The sequence below is a fragment of the Gadus macrocephalus genome, chromosome 7 (assembly GCF_031168955.1).
Source record: "Gadus macrocephalus chromosome 7, ASM3116895v1".
NCBI lineage: Eukaryota > Metazoa > Chordata > Actinopteri > Gadiformes > Gadidae > Gadus > Gadus macrocephalus.
This window is the reverse complement of record NC_082388.1, coordinates 13,380,873-13,405,872: the sequence shown is the minus strand read 5'-3', so window position 1 is coordinate 13,405,872 and position 25,000 is coordinate 13,380,873. Positions and strand designations below refer to the sequence as shown.

The window sequence follows — 25,000 nt, the reverse complement described above, 5'->3', positions numbered from 1 at the left end:
CACACACACACACACACACACACACACACACACACACACACACACACACACACACACACACACACACACACACACACACACACACACACACACACACACACACACACACACACACACACACACATACACACAAAATAATTTAAACATAATGTACAAAATGTTGATAGGAAGTAGTGACTTAAAATGTATAATATCATTTCTGTGTGATATATCGTACGGGTGTTATATAGTTCAAATGTTTATAATGTTCATGTCTTGAATTCATAATGAATTATATTTAGTTATATTTAAACAATATAATAAACTTCATATCGACAAGAATTTATGTACCTGAATCAGTTTCAGTTGTCGACTCTTTTCCCTGAAACAGAAACCAAAGATAACTATTCAATGTCTCTGAAGTAGCAATGAGTTATAAAATAAATACATTTAATTTATCAAACAAGAAAGTCCTATAGTAGAATCAAATGTACTGTTAACAGTGTGTATTTACCATTCTGAGTGCTGTGTATACATTTGATCATGAATTACAGTCTCACACATTAGGGTAAAGGAAGGTTCTGCACCTGTGTGTGTCCCTTCTCAGCAACCTCATTGGCTCTATTCTCCGGAACCAGCCCACCCCTGGTTGCCTTGGCAACTGCCCTTGGGGGAGCGACTGGTGTTAATGGTTCTTCGCCTGAAAATACATTAACAATGACTCAATAAAAAATTGAACAGTTGGGAGACATAACAAAAATAAAATCAATGTATTTGGTAAACACAAATAAATGAACTTCAATCCAGTACCTTTAGCCAATCGCTTGTTCCGTGGAGGCGGGACTACCAAGGAGCTGCTCCCTCCTTCCTCCAGACTCACTACCGCCCCTTCCTGCAGCCTGGCCATACAGAACGCAGCCTTATCCACGTCGCTGGGGGCGGGGCCCTGAGGGCGCCAGGCCGTAGCAGGACTGGCTGCTGTTGTGCTCTATCTGCAGTACGCTGAGCTGCTGGTTGGTGAAGTGGGAGCGGATCTGGCTCAGGTAGGTCATGACGATGAGGCGGTCCGGCACCGACAGCAGCACCATGTCCGAGGGCTCCAGCAGACGGGACACGCCCAGGCCTTCAAACCCGTCAAACGCCTGCCGAGAAACACATCATTGAATATCAACCTGTTTAGTACCCAACAATACAAACCTGTACATTGGTAGTATGGCAACCACTGTTGTATGCAGGAAAAACACAGGGTGGAGATGTAGCTTACTCTCTGTTTACCCTTCGTTACCATTCGAGCCCTGTTTTACATGTCATCGTCACTGTTGCTGAATATGGCGGTCTATAGTAACGTTAAGGGCTGCTGGCTCAATCATTGGTTTAAAGTTTGGTGTAGGAAGGACGAAGGATCACAGACACTCACCTTTTTGTTGTTGAGTTTTATGTCATGGGGTTGCAGCTGGTTAAATTCTCTAAAAACAGATATAAACAGGACATAAGGGCATTGCCACAACCCATGACCAAATATGTCAGACCAAATCCCATTGAGAAGGTGATGCAACGGGTCAAACGAAACAATGATGTCGGGGGTTTCTGAGGGGGGGCTCACATCATCTCTGGGTGGAGTGATGCAGGATGGCACAGAAGGCCAACCCGTTCCTCCAGGAGGTGCTGAAGTTGGTGATCTTTAACCCCCGGTAGCCCTGGGTCATCTCTTGACACCACTCTAGCAGAGACTGACTGGAGCTCACCAGCCCCTGAGAGGAGAGAGAGAGAGAGGAGAGAGAGAGAGAGAGAGAGAGAGAGAGAGAGAGAGAGAGAGAGAGAGAGAGAGAGAGAGAGAGAGAGAGAGAGAGAGAGAGAGAGAGGAGAGAGAGAGAGAGAGAGAGAGAGAGAGAGAGAGAGAGAGAGAGAGATTTGTACATTTTCAGAATGTCCATACTGTCCACATCAGGGATGGAAATTAACTTTTTTGCCACCAGCCACTGTGGCAGTAGATTAAAAAATCTACCAGCCACTCATCTTTTTACCAGCCACTTTTTATACGCTATATATATTTTTAATAAATGCGTACATTTTGAACAAAATAATAGTAACAATAGATAAGAAAAGTGTTTTTCATACACATCTAGGTAGGTTCTACCAAGGAACTGAGTTGAAAACGTTACACTCTTACGATAAACAATACACAAGTATCTGCCATGTTAAGTCATGTTTATTTCAAAGGTGTTACGAAGTAATAGTAATTCATCTATGCAAAGTATTTTCAATAAAAAACAAATTGACATGTTAACAATAAAACAACATGCATGGCTACACCATCATAAGTGCATTTTTTTTTTATATTTACATGTGACAAAATACAAATTTGTGCACAGACATGGTAACTAACGTATGATAGTAAGCATTATTGCCCCTTAACACTATTATTCAGAAAAAACACTTTCTTTCTGTTCAATAGTCTAGATAGAACTTTATCAATCACCTGTAGGAGAAATTTGTTAATGTTTGTCCCTATAAAACAATCATGGTAAAAAAATAAATACAAAACACTACTGTAACTGAGTAAGTCAAACCGTCCAATCTGAAGGCTCTACTTAACCACTCCCCCTACTCACTTCCACCAATGCCAAGCGAACAGAACTGAGTAGGGGAGGGCGTAGCCTAACTAGTTTGTGAACGACCCAGAGAAACGCAAATTCAATGCGAACATGTATGAGGACGATTTTGAAATTCCGCAAAACATTGTCTCAAAAAGAGGGCATGTCCGGGTAAAAGATGACGTATGGTTAGGCCTACCCTACGTACGGGAAGCACATTTGATTCCTACCTGTAACACTGTTAAATAGCGGCCCGAATTGGTGGGCGCTATCCTGGTAATTTCTCTGAGTGAGAAATACGAAGTGTGGCGTGTGAGCGTGTGCATGGGTTGAATTCATGGGGCAAGCCCCAGGAATATCCCACTTCCGGCTTCCATGAAAGAGAACCAAACTAATTCACACAATAGCGTTCATGCAAATCTAGCATTAAAGGTTAATTTAAGGAAGTTCTCTCCAGTCACGCTGAAAGTAGTTCAGCGTGGGGGAGGGAAGAGAATGAACTGAGATGAGAGTAAGGGAATGGCTTCAATCACAGAACGGGGAGGGACGGCACGACGATGACGACGTCTATGCGACACACCCATCGTCTTCTTCCGAATTGCGTGTGTCTCACGCCGAATGCGTGAGACTTGAGAGCTGTTAGTTACCGGGATATTATCCCGGATGTTGACAGTCGCAGTTCAGCAAGAGAGGCGTAGAAGAAGAAGGGGGCCGGATGTTGACAGTAATGGTTGTGGAACTGTGCAGCGCTGTATGACGAATGTATTGAATATGCAAATTTGATCGGACCTGACTGGAAAGTATTACCCGACACAGTGGCGGGTGAATTGACACGATTCACCCGCCCCCATACAAATCCACCCGCAAATGGCGTGTGGCGGGTGTTAATTTCCATCCCTGGTCCCCATGACATGACATCAATGTCTGTACCTCTGATGACAACAACCCCCCACACACAAGACATCACTGTCTGTACCTTTTCCATTTCGGGCATTTAGCAGACGCTTTTATCCAAAGAGGCTTCCGACCATTCACACACACATTCACCACTGACACCGGAGTCAACCATGCGAGGAGACGGCCAGCTCGAAAGGAGCAGTTAAGGCGAGGCGTCATGCTCAGGGAAACCTGCTCAGGGTCACTCAGCTAGGAGGAGCCGGGGATCGAACTAGCCACCTTCTGGCTACAAGTCAACCTCTCTCACTGTCTAAACCTCTGATGACAGCAACACCCCGACCACACACACACACACACACACACACACAGATAACATGTCAGTACCTCTGAAGGGTCCGGCCTGGCGGCGGACCCCACTGCCACCGGTCCTCCAGGCTGAGCGGGGCCTTGCTGTGACTCCCCGTGGGAGGAAGGGCCCCTCTTCATTCCGCTTTGAGGAGGAGGAACGGAAGAGGTTCTGTCTGGGTCACGCATCGCTGACCCCCCCCCGGTAACTGGAGCGCCGGGAAAGGAACCCTCCCGATTGGATCCCGGAGCGCCGGTGGGCAGGTTCTTAGGTCGAGTCTGAAGCCCGCATGGCTCCTCAGGTGCCTTCGCTCTGCCGTTTGGAAAGGTGGGGGGCTGCTGGGTGGGCCTAGGAGAAGAACAATGGTGTTGCTCATGAGCATTGGACAGGACAGAGAGGACCGCCGAGAGAAAAAAATACTCAAATGTTAGTAACGCATAGCAGGGCACAGCGGGGTTAGTCAAGCTTGACGGATGGATAGAAAGGTCCAGTACAACGCAGCACAGCAGAGATCCTTCCACAATGGAAGATCAAAGGGAAGAGCTGAGACACACACCACATACTTTACCTTCTTTGACCAAACAAACAATGCCATGCACATTGCTGTGTGCACCACGTTTCACAATGTCTTCAATGATCAATCAATTTGCTTTATTGGCATTGCATGGTACAAAGCTTGCCTACATACACTCACACACATACAGCGCATCGGGTGTGCAGACGTGTTTGGGAAGGGAACTGCCCACTCACACTGGTTTGTTTTCTTCCCGGTTCAATGCCTCCTTATCTTCTCGGACTGCCTCTCTTAGTTCTGGGATCCCTACCTCTCTAGCATCAGCCAATGAAACTTCCTCAAGCACGGTGAAGCATGAACCAATCAAATGCGACGGCTCGTCGACAAAAGCTTTTTCGAAAGTGGAGCTTCCAGAGCCAGTGCTGGTTTGGGATTGGCTCTCAGGGTCTGTGATGTCACCGTCGATATCTTTGAGGTCGGGTATGAGGAGCTTTTTGCCTCGAGACACTGGGAAAGGTGATGTTTTGGCTGTCATCTTCTGGATCTTAGCCAATAGGAGCTGTTCTTCTTCCTGGAGTGCCTGGTCTTTGGCCTCAAGGCTCCCCTCAGGGATTTGGTTCCCGTCAGCCTTTGCTTCAAGGGTAATAAGTTTGGTCTCGTAAGACACGTCAGTCGCTTCTGCCTTGTTGGCAGGTGTCTCCGTTTCCATCCTGGCACCCTTTGAGCCGGCGTTCTCCTCGGTGGGTTGTGTATCTGAGGGGAGGGGCCAGGGTACTACAGGCGATGGGACCAGGTCCTTTCCCATCGGACCGGCCTGCGTGTCCACCAACTCAACGGAAGTGGAAACCACGCCCGTTTGAATTATGCCATCTTCCTGTCCCGACATCCGCAGCTTGTCAGCGTTACCGTGGGAGAGGCCCGGTGTCCGACCAGCTCCTACTTCCTGTCCCGACTTCTGCAGTTTGTGAGCGTTACCGTGGGAGACGCCCGGTGTCCGACCAGCTCTTACTTCCTGTCCCGACGTCTGTGGCTTGTCAGCGTTACCGTGTGAGCCGCCCGGTGTCCGACCAGCTCCTACCTCCTGTCCCGACCTCTGCGGCTTATGAGTGTTACCGTGGGAGATGACCGGTGTCCGACTAGCTCCTACTTCCTGTCCAAACGTCTGTGGCTTGTCAGCGTTACCGTGGGTGACGCCCGGTGTCTGACCAGCTCCTACTTCCTGTTCTGGCGCGGCCGGGGAGCACCGATTGGCCGGCAGAGCCTGAATCTTCAAAGAGACAGATTCCCTGAATGCCTTTGGTTGATTGACAGCTGAGCCGTGGAGCAGAGGTTGTGGGATGACCGTGGGAGGAGGCCCGGCAGAACCACCTGGTGCAGCCTGGGTCACGGACAGATCCGCCACGCTGCAGACAGAGAGGGAGGTTACAGACTCTTCTCTTGTTTAGTACCAACCACCCACAACAAATAGTTACATCAACCACGCCCCCCGCTAGCGATGGGGACCACAAGCAGTGTGATCCAAGCATGCAGAAGAGCTAGCTAGCTCGATCCCTATGAGCAACAGCATTCACCAATCCAACCTATCTTATCCATGCTGACATGCCAGCGCAAATAGTTCCCAAACCTGTGTTTGGGAACTATCGCGTCGGGAGCCAAACACACCGCGTCTAAGGAAGCATTTGAGAAGATGTATTTCAAACCAAGCATTGTCCATTATCAAAACATGATGTGTACCGGGAAATCCGACAAACAATAACTGATTTTTGGAACAAGGCCCACGTTGGCTCAAACTTGACCTCACACAGCGAACTCAGCACAGCCAATGAACATTCAGCAAAAGGTCAACATTCCTTACAATTCCAGCCAATTAAAGCCTCTATTAAGAGGAGCAACGCAGGTACACCTGAGGCCTACTGACATGCATCTCTCTCATCCACTTTGAAGCCCTTCCCTTACTCTCATCTCAGTTCATTCTCTTCCCTCCCCCTCCCCCTCTCCTGCTACTCACCCCCCTCCCTCCATGTACAGCTCAGCTGACCAGACGGTGCCGATGTCCTCCTGTCCCGTCTCGTACTCCAGCTCCTCGCTGTCCTCCTCTCTCATCCACACGGGGACGGCTTGCAGCGCTGAATTCGCTCTTTTTGCCAGTTTTGGAGGAGGGACTTCGCATGCTTCATCCGCGGAGACGTGAGAGGCTCCATCGGGCCGCTGAACTTTGGGCTTGCCTTCCTCTGGGACCTGATCTCTCTTACCAGCTGAACCTGTGTCTTTCAGATCAGTCTTGGTCAATGACTTGGGACCAGATCTGTCTTTGGATTTGTCTGTGTCAAGCCTTTCCTCATGTGCTATTTCCTCAAACTCCACCTCTTTAAGTGGAGGACAAGCACCTGATTGGCTGTTGTGCTTGAGAGACACAGATGAAAACATTGTCCCTTCATTTCCCTGTCTCTCCAACTTCCCCCTTCCCCCCTCCCTCTCCTCCCCCCTGTGTCTTCCTCTCTTTGTCTGATCCTCATCATGCTCCTCTTTCCTCACCTGCTGACTTTCCTCTCGGCCTCCTTTCATATGTTGCCTCTCTTTGCCTCCTATTTCTAGCCATCCCTGGCTCTGTTCAGTTTCTTGCATTTTCTCTTTCGTCCCGAAAACTGCCCTCTCCCCCTCTTCTCCCTTTCCTTCTTCTTCCTTCTCTTTCCTCCCCTCTATTTCCCTTTCCTCCCTCTCCCGCTCTGCCTCGCTGGCAGCCAGCCTCAGACGGGCCACCAGACCAGAAGTCTCCATCCCCTGATTGGGTGACTTCCCTGTACTATTAACAGCCAACGACAGTTCAACCTTGGGTTGCTTCTCTCCACCAATTGGTTGTCCCTTTATGATGTCCCCAAAAGCAGCCGGGGGCATAATGTCCACCTCAGGGAGAGAAAGTGGACTCGTGTCCGTCTCAGAGACACTAGGAAGGTCTGAAATGGATAAGAGGGCGACGCCGTGGCCCTCCGGGGCCCTGAGGGCCGGGGGCCCGTCTGGAGAGGAGCACGGCTGACGTGCGTCATGGGAGTGGAGGATGGAGGCCACTGACTCAAAGCTGGGGAGGGACAGCAGGGTCAGCGAGAAATCCAGGAAAAAATAATTCATGGTTACCAATGAGGCCACAACATGCTACGCGTTGTCGGGGAAACGAGGAACATCATGCTCTGCGGTTCCAACCCAGACTTAGTTTGGTGCTGTACCAAGATGCCTTGTCCAATACGCACTCTGGGGAGAACGGGGAACTATGGCCAAAACATCCTGTCCTTGACAGCGACTGTCTAACTATCAAACAGGGAGAAGGCTACATCTGTCATCAGAGCAGGTGAGCACAGAGAAGATGAGGGCACCATCGTCGATCATTTAGTCTGGATGAATAGAACGTAACCGTTCCAGTTTTGCATCACATACCGCAAATACGTCAAAGAATGTTCTGTCGGTCTAGTCAATGACCCCATGGAAATGTGGCGGGGAGCTATAGCTGAAAAATGGGGAGTGATGCTGAGAGTTGACAGAGTGAGGGTTTTGGGGGTTGGGACCGAGGGAACAATGGTGGTGTGTGTGTCTGAGGGAGGCCAGCCCTCATGTGTTCAGCTCTGCTAATGTGCTCTGGCACGGGCAGACCTTAGAGCTACTGTGTGCCAGCACTCTGTGTTCCATTCATTCGGCCTCCAACACGTATGAGCTACGGTGTTGTTTCCTGTTGTTGGCATGCCCTGTTATGGGCGTACAGACCCCAGCAGGCACAGGCAGGAGAGACCAGGCAGGAGAGACCAGGCAGGAGAGACCAGGCAGGAGGGACTCACCCTCTGTAAAACACCCTGACTACCGCAGACATGAGGCCTACTGACGCCTCAGGCTGCTGGCCTGCCTCACACACCTCCTCTCTGTTCACACACTTATCGACGCTGGAGCCCACACACACACGCACACACAAACACACATACACACACACATTCAAACGCGCGCGCACACACACACACGCAAACTTTAGATTCTTTATGTTTATAGATCCTCAACGATCCTAACCTATCAGGAGCGTGGGTGAGCGACTGTGTTGAGTAGTGCTGTGTGCCCCCCAGCATCACGACAGAACTAACAACTGCTTTCAAATGGCCAGAAACAAGAAATTATGCAAAAAACATTATGCAACATCATTGTTGACCATACTCGGAATTTGACTTATACATTTCTTTCTGAATCCGAGCAATTTTGTGTGTGTGTGTTTGTATGCGTATGTGCGCGTGTGTGTGTACAAGGTGATGAGTGCATGCAGAGCGTCCCCTCAGCCCTGTGCCCCCCCCCCCCCCCCCCCCCCCCGCTCCCCCACGTGGCCGGAGGTCTAAAGGTCAGCCCCCCTTCTCCTACTCACCCTCCGTCAACAGCATCACTCCCGTCCTCTCTCCCCCCTCCCCCCCCGGAGTCCCCCGCCTCCTCCAGGGCCGCCCACAGAGGCCCCTCCTTTTCAGGTGCAGGCTTCTGATTGGCTGAGGACGGCCGAGGGTCCGCCATGACGCCGTCCGTCGGCGTCTCGTTCTGCGGAGCGGCGGTTGGGGGGCAGGGTTTGATGGCCGGGGGGGCCTGGGGCCCCCTGGGGGGCTCTGTGACCGGCGGGGGGCAGGGTTTAGCAGAGGAAGGGATGGCATCGGGCTCCTTCGCTGTGATTGGCTGAAGGTCCTGTACTTTGTCCCTTTGGGTGGCGTCTTCCTTCGGCGAGCTGAAACACACAGAGTGGATTACACCCTCGTCGCTTCTGTCCACACTGTACTATGAAGAAGAAATCCAACAAAGCAGACTTACAAACAGACAGACATACAGACTTACAGTTATACAGGCATACAGACTTACAGACATGCAGTCTTACAGACAAGCGTCACTAAATCAAACCCACACCGAGGGCCCCGGAGCCACTCTTACCCTCTGCCAAGGGGTTTAGAGTGTTCCTGAGTAATACCGTCCCTCCCTTCTAGAGCGTTCCACAGAGGATCCTCTGCTTCCACAAACTTCTCAGGGGGCGGGACCAGGGACACCACGTCTAACGTAATTGGTTTGTTGTGAGCAGAGGGCTGAATGGTGGGGCCCAATTGGTTGCAGTGAGCAAGCACTTCGATTGGTGGAGTGGCAATCAAGCCTCTCGATTCATGCATCAGTGGCCCCGGACTGAGAGCAGGGGACGATGGCAGGGGAAGAACAGAGAACAACCAATAGAGAATATGACAACACAGTGAGAACCAATGAAACCATGAGATCATCAGGTCGACCAAAGAATGAGAACACAACGCAGGATCTGTAGAGATTTACAAGATCAACAGAAACACCACACGGTTATCATGGGAGAATCGATATGTGATGGGTTGATTGGTTGAATGATTGGTTGATTTTATTTAATTTAGAGCAAGCGTATTCAAGTGCACAAACCCTTAAACCCAATTACAGGTTGAGGAGATGGAACAAGCATGATCAGAAGATGCTGGACCTGGACGCTGCCACTCACCGTTCGTGGGCGTCCATTCCAGCCCAGACCGGTCTGGCTTCAGGAAGCAGATTGGAGGTTTTGTCCTCAGCCTGTTGGGTATTGGTGTTAGGGATTTTTGAGATGCCAGGAGTAGACTTGGATCCAGCTATCATTCTCATCTTCTCCTTCTCTTCATCTGATCTGTTGATCGCCACCCTGGACAATGGAGCAGGAGGATTCTTACTCTCCTCATCTTCATCCCTCTGTCTCCTCCCCTTCTCCTGATGCTCCTGTCTGATCCTCTTCTCTGCCTCTTCCTTCTTCCTTTCCTCCTCAGCCATTCTCTTTTTCTCTTGTTCCTCTTCTTTCATTTTACTCTCTTCCCTGGCTTTTCGATCCTCCCTCTCCTTTGCCTCTTTCACTTGTTGTCTCTCCTCCACCTGTCTCGCTTCCTTCTCCCTCTGCTCTGCTAGAAGTTTCTCCTCTGTTGCAATTCGCTCTCTTTCTTTCAGCTCTAGCCGTTTCCTCTCCTCCTCGATGCGTCGCTTCTCTACTCTCTTCGCCTCCTCCTCTCTCTTCATCCTCTCTGCTTCCTTTAGGAGTCTCTCCTTCTCCTCCACCTCTCTCTTCATCCTCTCTGCTTCCTTTAGGAGTCTCTGCTTCTCCTCCTCCTCTCTCTTCCTCCTCTCTGCTTCCTTTAGGAGTTTCTCCTCCTCCTCTCTCTTCCTCCTCTCTGCTTCCTTTAGGAGTCTCTCCTTCTCCTCCTCCTCTCTCTTCATCATCTCTGCTTCCTTTAGGAGTCTCTCCTTCTCCTCCTCCTCTCTCTTCATCCTCTCTGCTTCCTTTAGGAGTCTCTCCTTCTCCTCCTCCTCTCTCTTCCTCCTCTCTGCTTCCTTCAGGAGTCTCTCCTTCTCCTCTCTCTTCATCCTCTCTTCTTCCTTTAGGAGTCTCTCCTTCTCCTCCTCCTCCCTCTTCATCCTCTCTGCTTCCTTTAGGAGTCTCTGCTTCTCCTCCTCCTCTCTCTTCCTCCTCTCTGCTTCCTTTAGGAGTCTCTCCTTCTCCTCTCTCTTTATCCTCTCTTCTTCCTTTAGGAGTCTCTGCTTCTCCTCCTCCTCTCTCTTCCTCCTCTCTGCTTCCTTTAGGAGTCTCTCCTTCTCCTCTCTCTTCATCCTCTCTTCTTCCTTTAGGAGTCTCTCCTTCTCCTCCTCCTCTCTCTTCCTCCTCTCTGCTTCCTTTAGGAGTCTCTGCTTCTCCTTCTCCTCTCTCTTCATCCTCTCTTCTTCCTTTAGGAGTCTCTGCTTCTCCTCCTCCTCCTCTCTCTTCATCCTCTCTGCTTCCTTTAGGAGTCTCTCCTTCTCCTCTCTCTTCATCCTCTCTTCTTCCTTTAGGAGTCTCTGCTTCTCCTCCTCCTCTCTCTTCATCCTCTCTGCTTCCTTTAGGAGTCTCTGCTTCTCCTCCTCCTCTCTCTTCATCCTCTCTGCTTCCTTTAGGAGTCTCTGCTTCTCCTCCTCCTCTCTCTTCCTCCTCTCTCCTTCCTTTAGGAGTCTCTGCTTCTCCTCCTCTTGCGCTCTTCTCTCCTCCTCTCTCTGTTTCCTTTCCTGCTCCTCCCTTTCTTTCTCCTCTTTCAAGAGCCTCTCTCTCTCTTGTTTTCGCTCTTCCTTTTCCGTTAATTCTTTCAAGCGTTTCTCCTCCATCCTTTTCCTGTCCTCCTCCGCCTCCACAAGCCTCTTTTTTGTCTCCTCCTCTCTCCTTTTTCTCGTCTCCTCTGACTTCAAGATCCTCTTTTTTATCTCCTCCTCTCTCCTTTTTCTCTCCTCCTCCACACGCTGCTTCTCCAATCTCATCTTCTCTTCCTTTTGTCTTGTTCTTGTCTCCTCTTCCTTTAGCAGTCTCTGCTGTTCTTCCTCCTCTTTTGCTATACTAATTCTCTCCTCTCCCTCCCTTTTCCTTTTCTCCTCCATTTCTTTCTCCTCTTTCAGAAGCCTCTCCAGCTCCTGTTTTCGCTGCTCCTCTTTGAGACGCTGTTTCTCTTCTCTTCCTCTCATCTCTTCCTTTTCCTTTTCCTCTTTTAAGCGTTTCTCCTCCATCCTCTTCCTCTCCTCCTCTACTTCCAGGAGCCGCTTTTTTTTCTCCTGCTCTCTCCTTTTCCCCTCCTCCTCTTCAGCCTTCATCTCTTTCAGCAATCTGTCCTTTTCCACTCTCCTCTCCTTCTCTCTCTTGCACTCTTCCTGCTCCTTCTTCTCTAGGAGGATCCTCTCCTCATCCCTCTTCCTCCTCGCTGCCTCCTCCTCCCTCCTCTTCTTTTCCTCCATTTGCTTCAATCTCTGTTTCTCCTGTTTTTCCTGAAGGAGCCTTTCCTCCTCCTTCCTCCTTCTCTCCATCTCACTCCGCTCCCGGTCCTCCTCTGCCCGCAGTCTCCTTTTCTCCTCCTCCAATTCTCTCATCTTCTCCTCCTCCATTAGAGCTCTCTTCTTCTCCTCCTCCAGTGCTTTCCTCTTCTCCTCTTCCTCTAGAGCTCTCCTCTTCTTCTCCTCCTCCAGAGCTCTCTTCTTCTTCTCTTCCTCTAGAGCTCTCTTCTTCTCCTCCTCTAGAGCTTTCTTCTTCTCCTCTTCTAGAGCTCTCTTCTTCTCCTCCTCCTCCAGAGCTCTCCTCTTCTTCTCTTCATCTAGAGCTCTCTTCTTCTCCACCTCCTCCAGAGCTCTCCTCTTCTTCTCCTCCTCTAGAGCCCTCCTCTTCTCTTCCTCTAGAGCTCTCCTCTTCTCCTCCTCTAGAGCTATCCTCTTCTCTTCCTCTAGAGCTCTCTTCTTCTCTTCCTCTAGAGCTCTCTTCTTCTCCTCCTCTTTTAGGACTCTCCTCTTCTCTTCCTCTAGAGCTCTCTTCTTCTTCTCCTCCTCCAGTGCCCTCCTCTTCTTCTCTTCATCTAGAGCCCTCCTCTTCTCCTCCTCTAGAGCTCTCTTCTTCTCCTCCTCTAGAGCTCTCTTCTTCTCCTCCTCTAGAGCTCTATTCTTCTCCTCCTCTAGAGCTCTCTTCTTCTCCTCCTCCTCCAGTGCCCTCCTCTTCTTCTCTTCATCTAGAGCTCTCTTCTTCTCCACCTCCAGGGCTCTCCTCTTCTCCTCCTCTAGAGCTCTCCTCTTCTCCTCCTCTAGAGCTCTCCTCTTCTCCTCCTCTAGAGCTCTCCTCTTCTCTTCCTCTAGAGCTCTCTTCTTCTCTTCCTCTAGAGCTCTCCTCTTCTCTTCCTCTAGAGCTCTCTTCTTCTCTTCCTCTAGAGCTCTCTTCTTCTCTTCCTCTAGAGCTCTCTTCTTCTCCTCCTCTAGAGCTCTCCTCTTCTCTGCCTCTAGAGCTCTCTTCTTCTCTTCCTCTAGAGCTCTCCTCTTCTCTTCCTCTAGAGCTCTCTTCTTCTCTTCCTCTAGAGCTCTCTTCTTCTCTTCCTCTAGAGCTCTCTTCTTCTCCTCCTCTTTTAGGACTCTCCTCTTCTCCTCCAGAGCTCTCCTCTCCTCCGCCTCCTCCAGAGCTCTCCTCTCCTCCGCCCCCTCCAGAGCTCTCCTCTCCTCCTCCTCCAGAGTTCTCCTCTTCTTCTCCTCCTCCATTTCCGTCTCCTCCTGCTCCCTTGCCCTCTGTCTGTCTTCCTCCTTCTGTTTTTTCAACCTTTCTTCCTCTTCTTTCTTTTTCTGCACTTCCTGCATCCTCCTCCTCTCCTCCTGTGAGGCGTGAGTCTCCGAGGGAGGATGGCCTTCAGCGGCCTTCAGCTTCGTACTGCAGACAGACAGACAGACAGACACCTTAATGCTACATGGTTCATACGACAGACAGACAGACAGACAGACAGACAGACAGACAGACAGACAGACAGACAGACAGACAGACAGACAGACAGACACCTTAATGCTACATGGTTAATAATGCAGACAGACAGACATACACCTTAATGCTACATGGTCCATACTGCAGACAGACAGACAGACAGACAGACAGACAGACAGACAGACAGACAGACAGACAGACAGACAGACAGACAGACAGACAGACAGACAGACAGACAGACAGACAGACAGACAGACAGACAGACAGACAGCTTAATGCTACACGGTACATACTGCAGACAGACAGGCGGACAGATAGACCCCCTTGGTAGGTGCCTGGGTCACTCCAAGTAGTGGAGTCATTGAACTTCCCATTTTGTTGTGTGATGCCAAAACATCACATATTTCGGTGTGATTACTGTGTGAGTGTATGTGTGCGTGTGCATGCACGTGTACATGTGTGTGTGCTAACTCACCCTGGAGGACACCTTTTGACCGTGTCTCGTTTAGAGCCCTCCTCTTCCAGGAACAAGCCTCCTGACGGCCCACTCCGGGTTAAAGAGTCCAACATGATGTCATCAAAGTCTGCTTCTGGCTCAGCCAATGGCGGCTTTGAATATTCAGATGGCTTATGGTTGTGCTTTTTGGAGGCAGCCTGTTCTTTGTTTTTTTTGGGTGTAATAAAAGCTGCCAGCACATTGGTGGAGGGCTGCTGAGGGGTGGAGCTCTCGGTGCTGGCGAATGGCCAGGGAGGGGGCGGGGCTACAATCAGCTCGGAAACGACTTGGCCAGAACTGGGGATACAGGGATACCGAGGGTCAGAGGTCGTAGTGCAGCGACGGGGTGAGTAGTAGGGTGAGGGTTCACAGGGCTTGGGGAACAAGGCGGCGGGTGTTTCAAGCTCACACACGACGCACAGCGCCAGGGTTGAGAAGGAGCAGCCAGACAGTGACCATCTTGCCAAATCGACAAAATGGTTGCCAGGTTTAACCAAAACAAGTGCCAGGGCACACTCGTGTGTTTTGCTTTTAGGATTGTACCAAGCGTGAGCGAACGCACTAGCCACGCTAACCTTTTCAGAGGAGAGAGTGGGGTCAATTGTATTGGTTGAAATGGGGTTCAAGTTGTTCATGTTGTTCATGTTCAGCCGTGGAGGAGACGTCGGTTGGGTAGATTGCGACTTCCTGATCTCAACGAGACCATGTGTTTATTTTTGAAACCGAGGCGGCTGACAACGGTCCATACTGGGTTGTCCGTGGTAACAAGGCAACCATTACTGTCAAGGCCAGCATGGGTTAAGGGATGGATCGTCTGACAACGATCTTTGACCAACAGTGGACATAAGCCACCCAAGTGCCAAGAGACATCAGTCAGTGACTCAAGTGTTCAGAAGACAAACAATTAATCACACCACACTATTGACATTAAGTTTTGAGACGTTTTGAGACACAATCTGGTAGCAAGATATTAAGTCACAGCAAACAAGGGGGTAAGTAAGCACACACACATATACACATACAACGCACACACAAATGTGTGTTCTAACACACATTCCAAATGATGTAAACAACAACGACAAGAGTTGGATAATAACACAAGGCCCCTGGTTGGATTGGTCACCCTGAACACCGCATCACCGGACAGAAGAATGCACTGGCATGATGTGGTTCCAAGCTCATTTGCTACGTACCCACAGAAAATGTCCTCTAATGTAAAATGTAGCAGACGATGAAGAGCCTGGTGATAATGAGCCCACCTGCTGGTCTTTGGGTCCTCCTCGTCCTCCTCCACTATGGTCTGTGAGGGCTGCAGGGCCTGCGTGACGCTCTGGTTCGCCGCCCTCGTGTCGGCCTTGGTGCGCTGAGGCTCCGACTCCCTGGGGTCCGGGCCAGCGCGGGTCGCTTCCATGGCGAACGGGTTCGTGTTCTTATCCACTTGGGTTGACGGGGGGGCCCATCCTGCAGGACATTAGCGAAGACAAGAGAAAGCTGAGTTCCTGTGATTTGGAATGAGGCGGAGTAATGAGTGAGGAGGAGAAGGCAGGTCTTGCATGGTAAAACAACACTGCTTTGGGGCATCATGGGATCAGTAGTCAGCAGTCAACAGTAGGTATTATTTAGTGATTACAACGAAGGGCGCTTCATATCACAAGTCTTATTTCTATTCTCATTCCATTCTACTGCCCAAGGCAGTAATCGGTGGAGGAGGCCACAGTCCAGGCTCATTCCAACACTATCTCTCTCTATCCATGTTTGTGTTGTTTTTGTAGTTACTCCAATGACGTGCTCGGATTGCTCTCAGTCCACTCACATCCGCAGGTAACATACCTGGCTGCCAGGACCTCAGGGGAGGTGCAGCAGTAGGAGGAGCAGGGGCAGACACAGGAAGCTGAGAGGAAGTAAGACTGAAAGGGGAGGAGCCAAGTAGGGAAGTGGAGCGAGAGGTTGTGCGAGGGGGCAGGGAGGCGGAAAGAGGCGGGGCTTCCGGGTCACACAGGGCGTCGAGGTCGGGGCTGGACAGGAGGGGGATAGGGTGGATCTCGCCGCCAATCAGAGAAAGAGTAGCGGGGGGGACTGTGGTGTCGGATCCAGGCCACGCCTCCTGACCTCCTGTGGACAGGAGGACAGGCAGGGGAAGGAAGAGAAAAGGAAGAGAAAAGGTAAGAAGTTAGGTAGGAAAAGGCACAGGATGAGGGAGGAGTTCAGAAGGGAGGTGGGGTGGGTTCTGAATGGGAGACGGGAGGGGTTTAGAAGGGAGGGAAACAGTATAGGTGGTGATGAGAAAGACAAAGAAACGATGAAGAAGTTAAAAATGGCATAACGGGGAGGACGGGGAAGTAAGGGACAAAGAGGTATAGCGAACTGGAATCCAATCCCTACATAATCATGTAGAGTTACTAAGCACAGTGACATTTGGACACTGGGTTGATGACTCTCAACCACAGCCCTGCCCAGCCCCCACAGGCCGTCAGCAAAACACACCTCTGAGGAAATCTGGCTGATTCATTTTGTATGATTAACACATCACTTACACAACAACCCGTCCTTGTAATAGGTGTGTGTCGAAACAGGCCTTTGAGATGAACTACTGCGGGTTATCTGGAAGGCGTGGGCATTAGGGCGTTTGCGCAGCACACTGTAACCCCAAAGCACCAGTCCTATCCTGCATTCACAGACCCAAACCCGTGAACGTCCCCATAGTTACCTGGCCCTGAGCTCGGCTTGTTCTGAACAGCCGCGGCCCTGTTTGTCCCTGTCCTCTCAGGCGGAGGGGTGTTTGTGTTATAAGGGGAGGGAGAGGAGGGGCGAGCCACCGTCCGCACAACATGAGGTCGGAAGACATGAGCATGAACTGGAAGAAAGGGAGGAGTGAAGGAACATGGGAGAAGATGAGACAGAGCGACAACGACTGGAAGAAAATAGTAAGATAGGATAAGTAAGATAAGTAAAGATAGAAGGTGGCAAAGTTCAAAGAAAAAGCATTTAACAGGTCATATTAAACATTAATCGCAGTGGCCTTATCAGAAGGTTATCATTTAAAGAGAAAGCAGCTTATTACCTAGACGTTACTTTGGCTAGATTAAGAAACTGGTAGGCATTACATGGGCTAGAATAAGTAGCCAGCTAGGCCTTACATAAATCAATAGCTAGCTAGGTAAAATGAGCTAGACAGTAGACAGAGTATGAAGAGGCACACCAGAGATTTGTTCCACTGCACTTCCGCTTTGCACCTCACGGGGGCACTGCTGGGAAGGTACTGAGGCTGGAAGGAGGAAGTGGACATGGGAGGACAAAGGAGGAGAAAGGAGGACAGGGAGGACAGGGAGGACATGGGAGGACATGGGAGGACAGGGGAAAAAGAGATTAAATGAGTAGGGGAGTGAGGGAGAAGAAGGGGAAGAGGAGCAGATACTAGTATTGACTGAGGAAGGGCTCCAGCATGCTGTTATCTAACTCATAATGATGCGGTGCAGATATACTTCTGTCAAATATACTCAATTAATTTTGATCTAGAACGCCAGCACTTATAATCATACAGAGATGAACCTCAACAATATCGTCTACATGAATTCAAAATCCGACACAGGGATTACAGCTGTTGCCAGGTTCTCTGATAAGGTCTTTATAAGGTCCAAGTCTCAATTGGCTCAGCAGGAGGAGAAACCACCTCACAGCTTACAGAGGGACGAGGATGTCATCTACCTCAAGGTTTGTATGCTACTTTACCGATCTATTGACTACTTGATTTGCCTATTGGGCAGCTTCCATTTCATTCGATTCAAATTCTAGCTGAAGAACAAGGTAGTCTGTGTATAGATGTATGTAAATGTGAGTAAAGGAAACTAAAGGAATTTAATTTCCTCGTGTAAACGTGGTCAATCGAGCCCACAGACAGACCGGCACTACGGTTACGGTGTGGGTCCCAATGAGAAGGTGAGCGACAGGAGGCATGCCACGTGGGCCAGTCTGATACCTGTCCCTGGGCTGGGCTGGAAGATGCTGGGCAGGGAGGGAGGCTGGGAGAGAGACCTGCTGAGGGGGGGTGCTGAGGCTATCTCAGAGGACTGGGGGGCTTTTGGGCGGGAGAGGGACGACAGAGGAGGCGGGGGCTGAGGGGTGGAGGTCGGACGGGGAGGTGGGGGGACGGCAGGTCCAGGGGGAGGGGCCCAGAGCTGGGGGCCAGAGGTGGAGGTGGAGGTGGAGGAGGAAGGCGGTCTGTAGCCAGGGAGGTGGTGAGGGCCGGTTGCTGAAGCCGCCGGGGGGGGCGCCGTCCCGGTGGACGGGGGGGCGTTGCCCTGATGGGCCGCGGTCGGTTGGGGTAAGCAGGGCGCTGCCACCGTGGAGGTCTTGGGAGACGGAGACGTGGGGGAGGGTGGGGGCGCGGTGGAGGGGAAGGAGAGAGAGGACGCCGCCGACGCCAGGGGAGCTGCTGCCAGGGCCGCCGTGACGTCAGAGCACAACGTGGACAGGCGGTTGGACGCGGTAGAGGAGGCGGGGCCAGAAGCAGGAGAGGCGTCGGCGGGCGGGGCGGACGCGGCGGGCGGTTTGTGTTTGGAGCGGGGAGAGGGCTGAGGGGCGGGGCCTCCGGTAGGCGGGGCTGCCGGTTGGACGGATGAGAGGGCGTGTCTAGAGCGGCGAGGGGAGGGGCAGGGGGTGATGGGGAGGGGAGGCCGGGCGTGAAGGGCGGGACTAGGGGGGCCGGACACCGGCCTCACAGCGCCTCTGACACCGACTGGGGGCCGATGGACAGATGGAGGGACGAGTGGATGGATGAAGGATGGATGAGTGAATGGACGGATGGATGATAGATCGATGATGGAATGATGAAGGATAAGGAAAGGGAGGAGAGGTTGGGGTTTGCAGAGAGAGAACATGAAAGATGACAGAGGTTAAAAATGGAAAATGGGAAACACGATTTGAAATAATCGGACACAATTAAGGATCACAGTCAAAGCTATGTTGATGTATTATTGCTTTATGAGAACAGGTCATGGTGATGGTGGGTTCCCTCGTGGTTTTGAGGTTACTATTGTCATTACATGAATTGTACGTATAAAGTGGAAGAGAAAAAGTAGAACCGAGGCTAAAAAAGGAAGTTGGACCGTGCAAAATGGGGAGTGAAAATGTCGAGGAAGTACAGAACAGGAAGTGAGAGAGGAGTGGTACCTGAGGTCGGGAGTATCGGCCCAGTAGAGTTCCTCCAGGTGGGCGGAGGGGGGGCGGGGCGGTTGGGACGAGTTAGGGTGTGGGAAGCTTTCAGCCAGAAGGGGGCAGTGCAGGACAGGAGAGAGAGAGCGAGAGGCGAGAGCGAGAGAGAGGCAAAGACATAAGAACAAGGCAGAAGGACGAGCCAATAGAACTAGCAGAGAAAGGCAGAGGTGACAGGCTCGAAGGCAGGACAACAGGTGTCCTGTGTGTGAGTGTGCACGCATGTGTGTATGTGTGTGTGTGTGTGTGTGGGTTGTGTGTGTGTGAGCTTGCACGCATGTGTGTGTGGGTGTGTGTGAGTGTGTGAGCGTGAGCGTGCACGCATGTGCGCGTCTTAGGTCAGCGCCAACCTGTAGCAGTGACAGACTTCTTGTCCTCGTCTTCATCACTCTCGTTGAAGTCGTCCATGTCGCCGACGTCGGTGGGCTTGTAGCTCATCAGGCTGGCCACACTCTGCATGTCCTCGTCCCTGAGGAGCAAGCACCACGTTACTGACCAATCACGGCTTTGTCCACGCAGTCAATCATCTCTTTATTGACACAGACGTCTTTCAAGATGGGACGGTAAACATACTTCTTGAATTTGTATGAAGTATTAATTCTTAAACACAGATTTAAAAGCTTTCCATTGCTTCAGACTTAAAATAGTGAAAGTCGAACAGGTCTCCATCACAAAAAAACTTTTATGAAATAAAATGTAAATAGATATCATCATCACCAGCTATATATACTTGGTGATGATGACATCATTCCAACCATAAACACAGACATCATGACATCATCTCTCAACGACAAATACCAGACAGCCACGCACGGTCTCACCCTCTCTCAGCTAACGCAGCTCAGGATGGCCAAACGATCAGTGCTCCAAACCGCCTCTTGGGTGCGGCTCAACCCTGCCCACCATACTCATCAACTGCCCTGACGTAGCTGTTGGTCAACCGTACCCTCCATACTAATCAACTACCCTCACGTAGCTGTTGTTCAACCGTACCCTCACTAATCGACCACGCTCACGTAGCTGCGGCTCAACCCATACCCTCCAATGCTAATCAACTACACTCACGTAGCCTTCCCCTCCCGCAGGAAGACGCAGGACAGCGACAGCTTGAGGGTGGCCTCCACCACTTTGACGGACAGCGGCTTCAGCTTCAGTGTCAGGTCCGTCTGGGTGGGGGTGGGGCTGGCGAACTTCCTCATGTTGACGTCGGCCGACGCCAGGACCTTCCTGTGGCCCTTGCTCTCCTGTTGGGGGTGGGGGGGGGGGGTCGTTGAGTTTAGGACCACTGGTAGATACACGGTGGATCGATTCTCCTTAGCCAACACTACGCGGTTGATTTGAATATATGCTGTTTTCTGAATGTTCTCTCTTGTTCTCTCTTCCACTTTGACTTCTTCACACTTGGTTATCTGGTTCCAGTGATAAGAACCTATAGCGCCATGGTGATGTTCTTCTTCCTTCTAACCATGGGGTCCATTCTCCTCAGCCAAAACTACGCAGCTGAATGGGGCCTGTAAGCCCTACGTCCGGAATATATGATGCACGTGATTTAGGTAGAAAAATAAACGTATGATCGGCAGTACTGTCATTTTTGACAAAAGTGAGTTGAGCACATACGTTGTCATAGGTCTGAATATACAGTCAATCAAAGGTGTTTCTAGGGATAGACCCCCCATAATATTGCCAGACCAATATCCTACCATCCCTGTCTGAAATATATGCCTGAATAATCTCTCTGACGGAGGGATTTTATTTAAATCATTTAAATAAGTGGTAAATACCACTGGGGCGAATAAGTAATGTGTGTGAAGGATTGCGCGAGTTGAGGCGGAACACAAGTCATGTGTGTTGACTGGCATCGGGCAATGTGTGTAGCATCACAAGTTTATCATTACCATCAGTCATCAGGAGGACATTAAGATGCCTATCTAATTTAGGATTAAACACGGATTTCATTGACAAGCAAACTTTTTTAAAAATAGCAGTAAAAGTCTGAAGAAAAATAATAGTACTACCATCATATGACAGACGTTGAAATACTTACACCCTCAATAACAAAGGTCCAGTCTTTGTCCTCAAATTCCTCTGCATTGGCTTCCTGCGAAGATGAGAGCATCCTTTACACTTCGATTTCAGGCCCAACTGGGAAAGTACAACCAGCCACTGGGATGCCTCTGAACCAATGAGATGGCTCGGCTCTTGATTCATTGCTCTCTATTGAAAAACAACTCTGTGTGTCCAGTAGCATTAACGTACCTTGAAGAGCGTCACAGAGATGTCCACGTTCTCAGGGACCGGCCACATGACCACGCCCCGGTACGGGTTCTTGATGCCCGGCTGCCAACTGTGGAGCTGGACGACAAGCAAGACGTCAACAAACACTACATGCAAACCCTCTGTATGTGGTGAGCGTGTGTGTGTGTGTGTGTGTGTGTGTGTGTGTGTGTGTGTGTGTGTGTGTGTGTTTGTGTTTGCGTGTGTGTGTGTGTGTGCTTACGGCTTTGTGTGTGTGTGTGTGTGCTTACGGCTGTGTGTGTGTGTGTGTGTGTGTGTGTGTGTGTGTGTGTGTGTGTGTGTGTGTGTGTGTGTGTGTGTGTATGTGCTTGCGGGTGTCTTTACCTTGGAGCACATACGTCGGTTCCTCCTGGTCCACACCACCCTCAATTTGTCTGGTTGCCTGGAAACACACATCCATAAACAACACTTAGGTGAAGAGGTAGGCAAGAGAAGGTACAATTCTCTTAATCCACAGCCTGCTTCCCATTAATGTCCCTACAGTCAACCCACACAAGAGGAAACAGTTTCACTTTCATCAGACATAGATCGAAATAACCCCATTCACAGTATGAACCCCCAGGTCCCATAGATGACCATCAAGTGTATGAGGCCCCAGGCCCCTCCATAGACAACACGCTGACTTCCTCTCTTGACCTCCTCAGGGGTCCACAGGGGGTCCCAGGAAGCCTTAGTTTAACTATACAGGCTTTATGAGCAAGTTTGACGTCATGGGCATAGTGTATGTTATTAGGTATGAGCTGGTTATAAAGGAGGTCACGGACTGGCTGCGCGATATTTAATTGGTTTAGCTACAGCATCCTAACGTTTATTTCATCCTGCTGAAATGTCCGACTGTGACATTTGAATTATCTAAGGTAAGGACCTGATTAACTGTAAAATGTGTTCCCCAATTCGTTGGTGTGACGAAACCTGGGGCCACAGCGCCTGAGGGGAGGGGCAGATGAGACCCAGGGAGAGCTGGAGGGGTTGGTGTGTGGGACGGGCCGGCCCTCTGTGGGGTCTGGAGCGGCGGGGGCGGGACGGGGATCAGGACGGCTGGAGGGCCGGCCCGTTCACAACTTAAATGAACGTGGGGGTGCATGTGTGTGGTTGTGTTTGCGTGTGGGTGTCTGACTAGAAGTGTATCAAGGCAACAGAATGTTGGTTAGAAGTGTATCAGAGCAACACGTTGGTACAGGATATGGGAGTTTGGAAATTCCAACTGAGTTTGACATGTGAGAGTTTATGAGTGTGTCTGTGTGTCTGTCCAATATATTGCAGGAAGTGAAACAGGAAGCCGCCAAGTCATGTGACCGGTGCCTATCTGAATGTGTTGAGTGTTTCCTAACAAAGAAAGGGAAATATGTAGGTGTACGTACATAAATAACACTCATTTAGAAAATATTGTATGGTAATATAGAGCCAAACAACATACATAAACAGTAATATGGGTCACTCAACCAGCCAGCAAGTACAGCCCTTCATTACTCTAATTCATGGTTATCTACACCGAGTAACATAGTGTTTTGGTATGAGTTAAGGACAACATTGGAGGTAAGGCAGCATGATAATATCCTCATGACTTACTCCTTTAGTTACTCCACACCTGCCCACGCCCCCACCCCCCTCCACCCACCCCGCTGTTGGCTACTTCTGTTACAACAGGCCTTCTGACGCCCCAACGCCCATGCTTGAGAACGCACACACACACACACACACGCACATGCACATGCAGAGACAGCTTCTGAGAATCGTGTTACTGTTTTCTACGGCTTTGAACTATTCATCTATCACTTTCATTTCCTCTGGTGTAGATAATTGTAATTCCTAATAGGCGTGCCTCAGTCCAGCTGCTGGTAATGCCTTACAGTCGGTTCAAAACAAACTAAACAAGTGGGCCCCACTTTACCCTCTTCAGGCATCCATCCATCATTCCTCTACAATTCAGAGTAAACTAAAATATCCTGTGGATTATATATAAGGCACTGCATGACCTGGCCCCACTTGACTTTCTGATCTCTTCGTTACTCATTCTCCTCCTGGATCCATCCCATCCTCACAGCTCAACCTCTTATCCATCCGTCACTCCAACCACAGAACTAATGCTCTCGTCTTTGCTTTAATAAAGCATTACTTACTTACACAGTAACACACACACACACACACACACACACACACACACACACACACACACACACACACACACACACACACACACACACACACACACACACACAGGGGGGGGGGGGGGGGGGGGGGGGTCACTGACACTCGCTGCAGTCACTCGCTCTTCCTCTTCGACTTCTTCACACTCTTTCCATCGACCCCGTGGGACACTGACGAGACGATTATCTAGGTACGAGATTAAGGTAGATACTGGAGAAAAATAAACTCAACTCTGAAATAGTTGGATGGGGGGGGGGGGGGGGGGGGGGGCTGTCCCAAAGATATACCCAAGTTAATGGCACATGAGTCAGCTCCAAGAGACTATAAACTGATGATTACGACTATGACAGGCTAGTGAAAGATATTTATTATATGTGAACAATTCAAATGACTTGACTTAATGTAGGCTACTCAGGATAAATGGATAGGATAAATCATGTTGTCCTGGCCTAAGCGTGCAAGGCCTGAAGACCGTATGTAAAATATTTTTATATGTGCTTTGAAATGATGCTCGAACCTTCGTTCTGTCTCCCCCTGCCCTCCCCCCCAAAGACGGTTACATGTACTTGTTCAATGGTAGGATGCGTAATTTGCATCTTTCTTATGCAAATTACTTGTCCCTCAAGATATCTCACATGATACCTCGAATGCACATGGCGTGCCTCTCGTATCATGAACACAGCTATGAACTACGGCGCCGTAGAGAGGAGCCGGAAAGAGGGGCTAATCGGAAGAGGGTGTAAGGGCAGCAGAGAGGGGCTCATCGGGGGGACGGTGTGAGGGCAGCAGTGGGGGCCTCATCCGGGGACGGTGTGAGGGCAGCAGAGAGGGGCTCCTCGGGGGTCGGTGTGAGGGCAGCAGAGAGGGGGACAGTTCGAGGGCAGCAGAGAGGGGGACAGTTCGAGGGCAGCAGAGAGGGGGACAGTTCGAGGCAGCAGAGAGGGGCTCCTCGGGGGGACAGTATGAGCCTTCAAACGAGGCATTTCCTGGTAACGCAAATAAATAACTAATCCACGACGCTGTCAAATTAGAATAAATGTGATGACCATGTGATGATTTTATTTCCCCCTCGATGCGTTGAACAGTGGAATATAGACCAATCAACGTGAATAAAGTTGTGAAGAGTTATTGCTTCGGGTTAGTTGAACGCGTCAGTGTTCACTCACCATTTCTTTGTAAACTCCAGCACCAGTTCCTGGTAAGACGCGGTAAACTGAAACTTGGAGGCCTTTTTGCCCACCCGCTG

General features: G+C 50.3%; 2 protein-coding genes across 21 annotated transcripts in view; both read right to left on the bottom strand.

Annotated features, from left to right (window-relative positions):
• Positions 1 to 1,066, bottom strand: part of LOC132460908 (EH domain-binding protein 1-like) — a 3,982-nt gene extending 2,916 nt beyond the window's left edge. The window contains exons 1-3 of the mRNA XM_060055886.1: positions 790 to 1,066; positions 567 to 679; positions 331 to 361 (exon numbers count right to left, since the gene is read on the bottom strand). Of these exons, the coding sequence (XP_059911869.1) occupies positions 331 to 361; positions 567 to 679; positions 790 to 886 (241 nt within the window). The 5' untranslated portion in view covers positions 887 to 1,066. The remainder of the gene's footprint in view (positions 1 to 330; positions 362 to 566; positions 680 to 789) is intronic.
• Positions 1,029 to 24,994, bottom strand: LOC132460795 (titin homolog). Of its 20 annotated transcripts, XM_060055656.1 has the most exons (21): positions 24,921 to 24,994; positions 21,931 to 21,988; positions 21,568 to 21,663; positions 21,356 to 21,409; positions 20,377 to 20,555; positions 19,662 to 19,780; positions 17,300 to 17,365; positions 16,808 to 16,954; positions 15,931 to 16,212; positions 15,360 to 15,561; positions 14,080 to 14,397; positions 9,843 to 13,556; positions 9,266 to 9,508; positions 8,721 to 9,065; positions 8,155 to 8,256; positions 6,339 to 7,406; positions 4,567 to 5,733; positions 3,855 to 4,164; positions 1,583 to 1,730; positions 1,397 to 1,445; positions 1,029 to 1,121 (listed from the first exon to the last, which is right to left on the bottom strand). In XM_060055656.1, exons 2-19 carry the CDS (start codon positions 21,940 to 21,942, stop codon positions 1,584 to 1,586), a joined length of 8,571 nt encoding a protein of 2,856 aa, XP_059911639.1. In that variant the 5' UTR covers positions 21,943 to 21,988; positions 24,921 to 24,994; the 3' UTR covers positions 1,029 to 1,121; positions 1,397 to 1,445; position 1,583. The 20 variants fall into 20 exon arrangements, with proteins under 20 accessions (XP_059911639.1, XP_059911642.1, XP_059911640.1 ...); XM_060055659.1 differs by lacking the exon at positions 16,808 to 16,954; XM_060055657.1 differs by lacking the exon at positions 17,300 to 17,365.
• Positions 24,995 to 25,000: the final 6 nt, after the last annotated feature.

Excerpts from the sequence above, each read along its gene's own strand:
- LOC132460795 (XM_060055642.1), bottom strand. The coding sequence starts at position 18,977 with ATGTTCTCTCTCTGCAAACCCCAACCTCTCCTCCCTTTCCTTATCCTT. Across the intron at positions 13,557-14,079 it reads GTCAAAAGGTGTCCTCCAGG|TACGAAGCTGAAGGCCGCTG; the intron begins GTGAGTTAGCAC and ends GTCTGTCTGCAG. Across the intron at positions 1,731-3,854 it reads CCAGGCCGGACCCTTCAGAG|GGGCTGGTGAGCTCCAGTCA; the intron begins GTACTGACATGT and ends CTCTCCTCTCAG.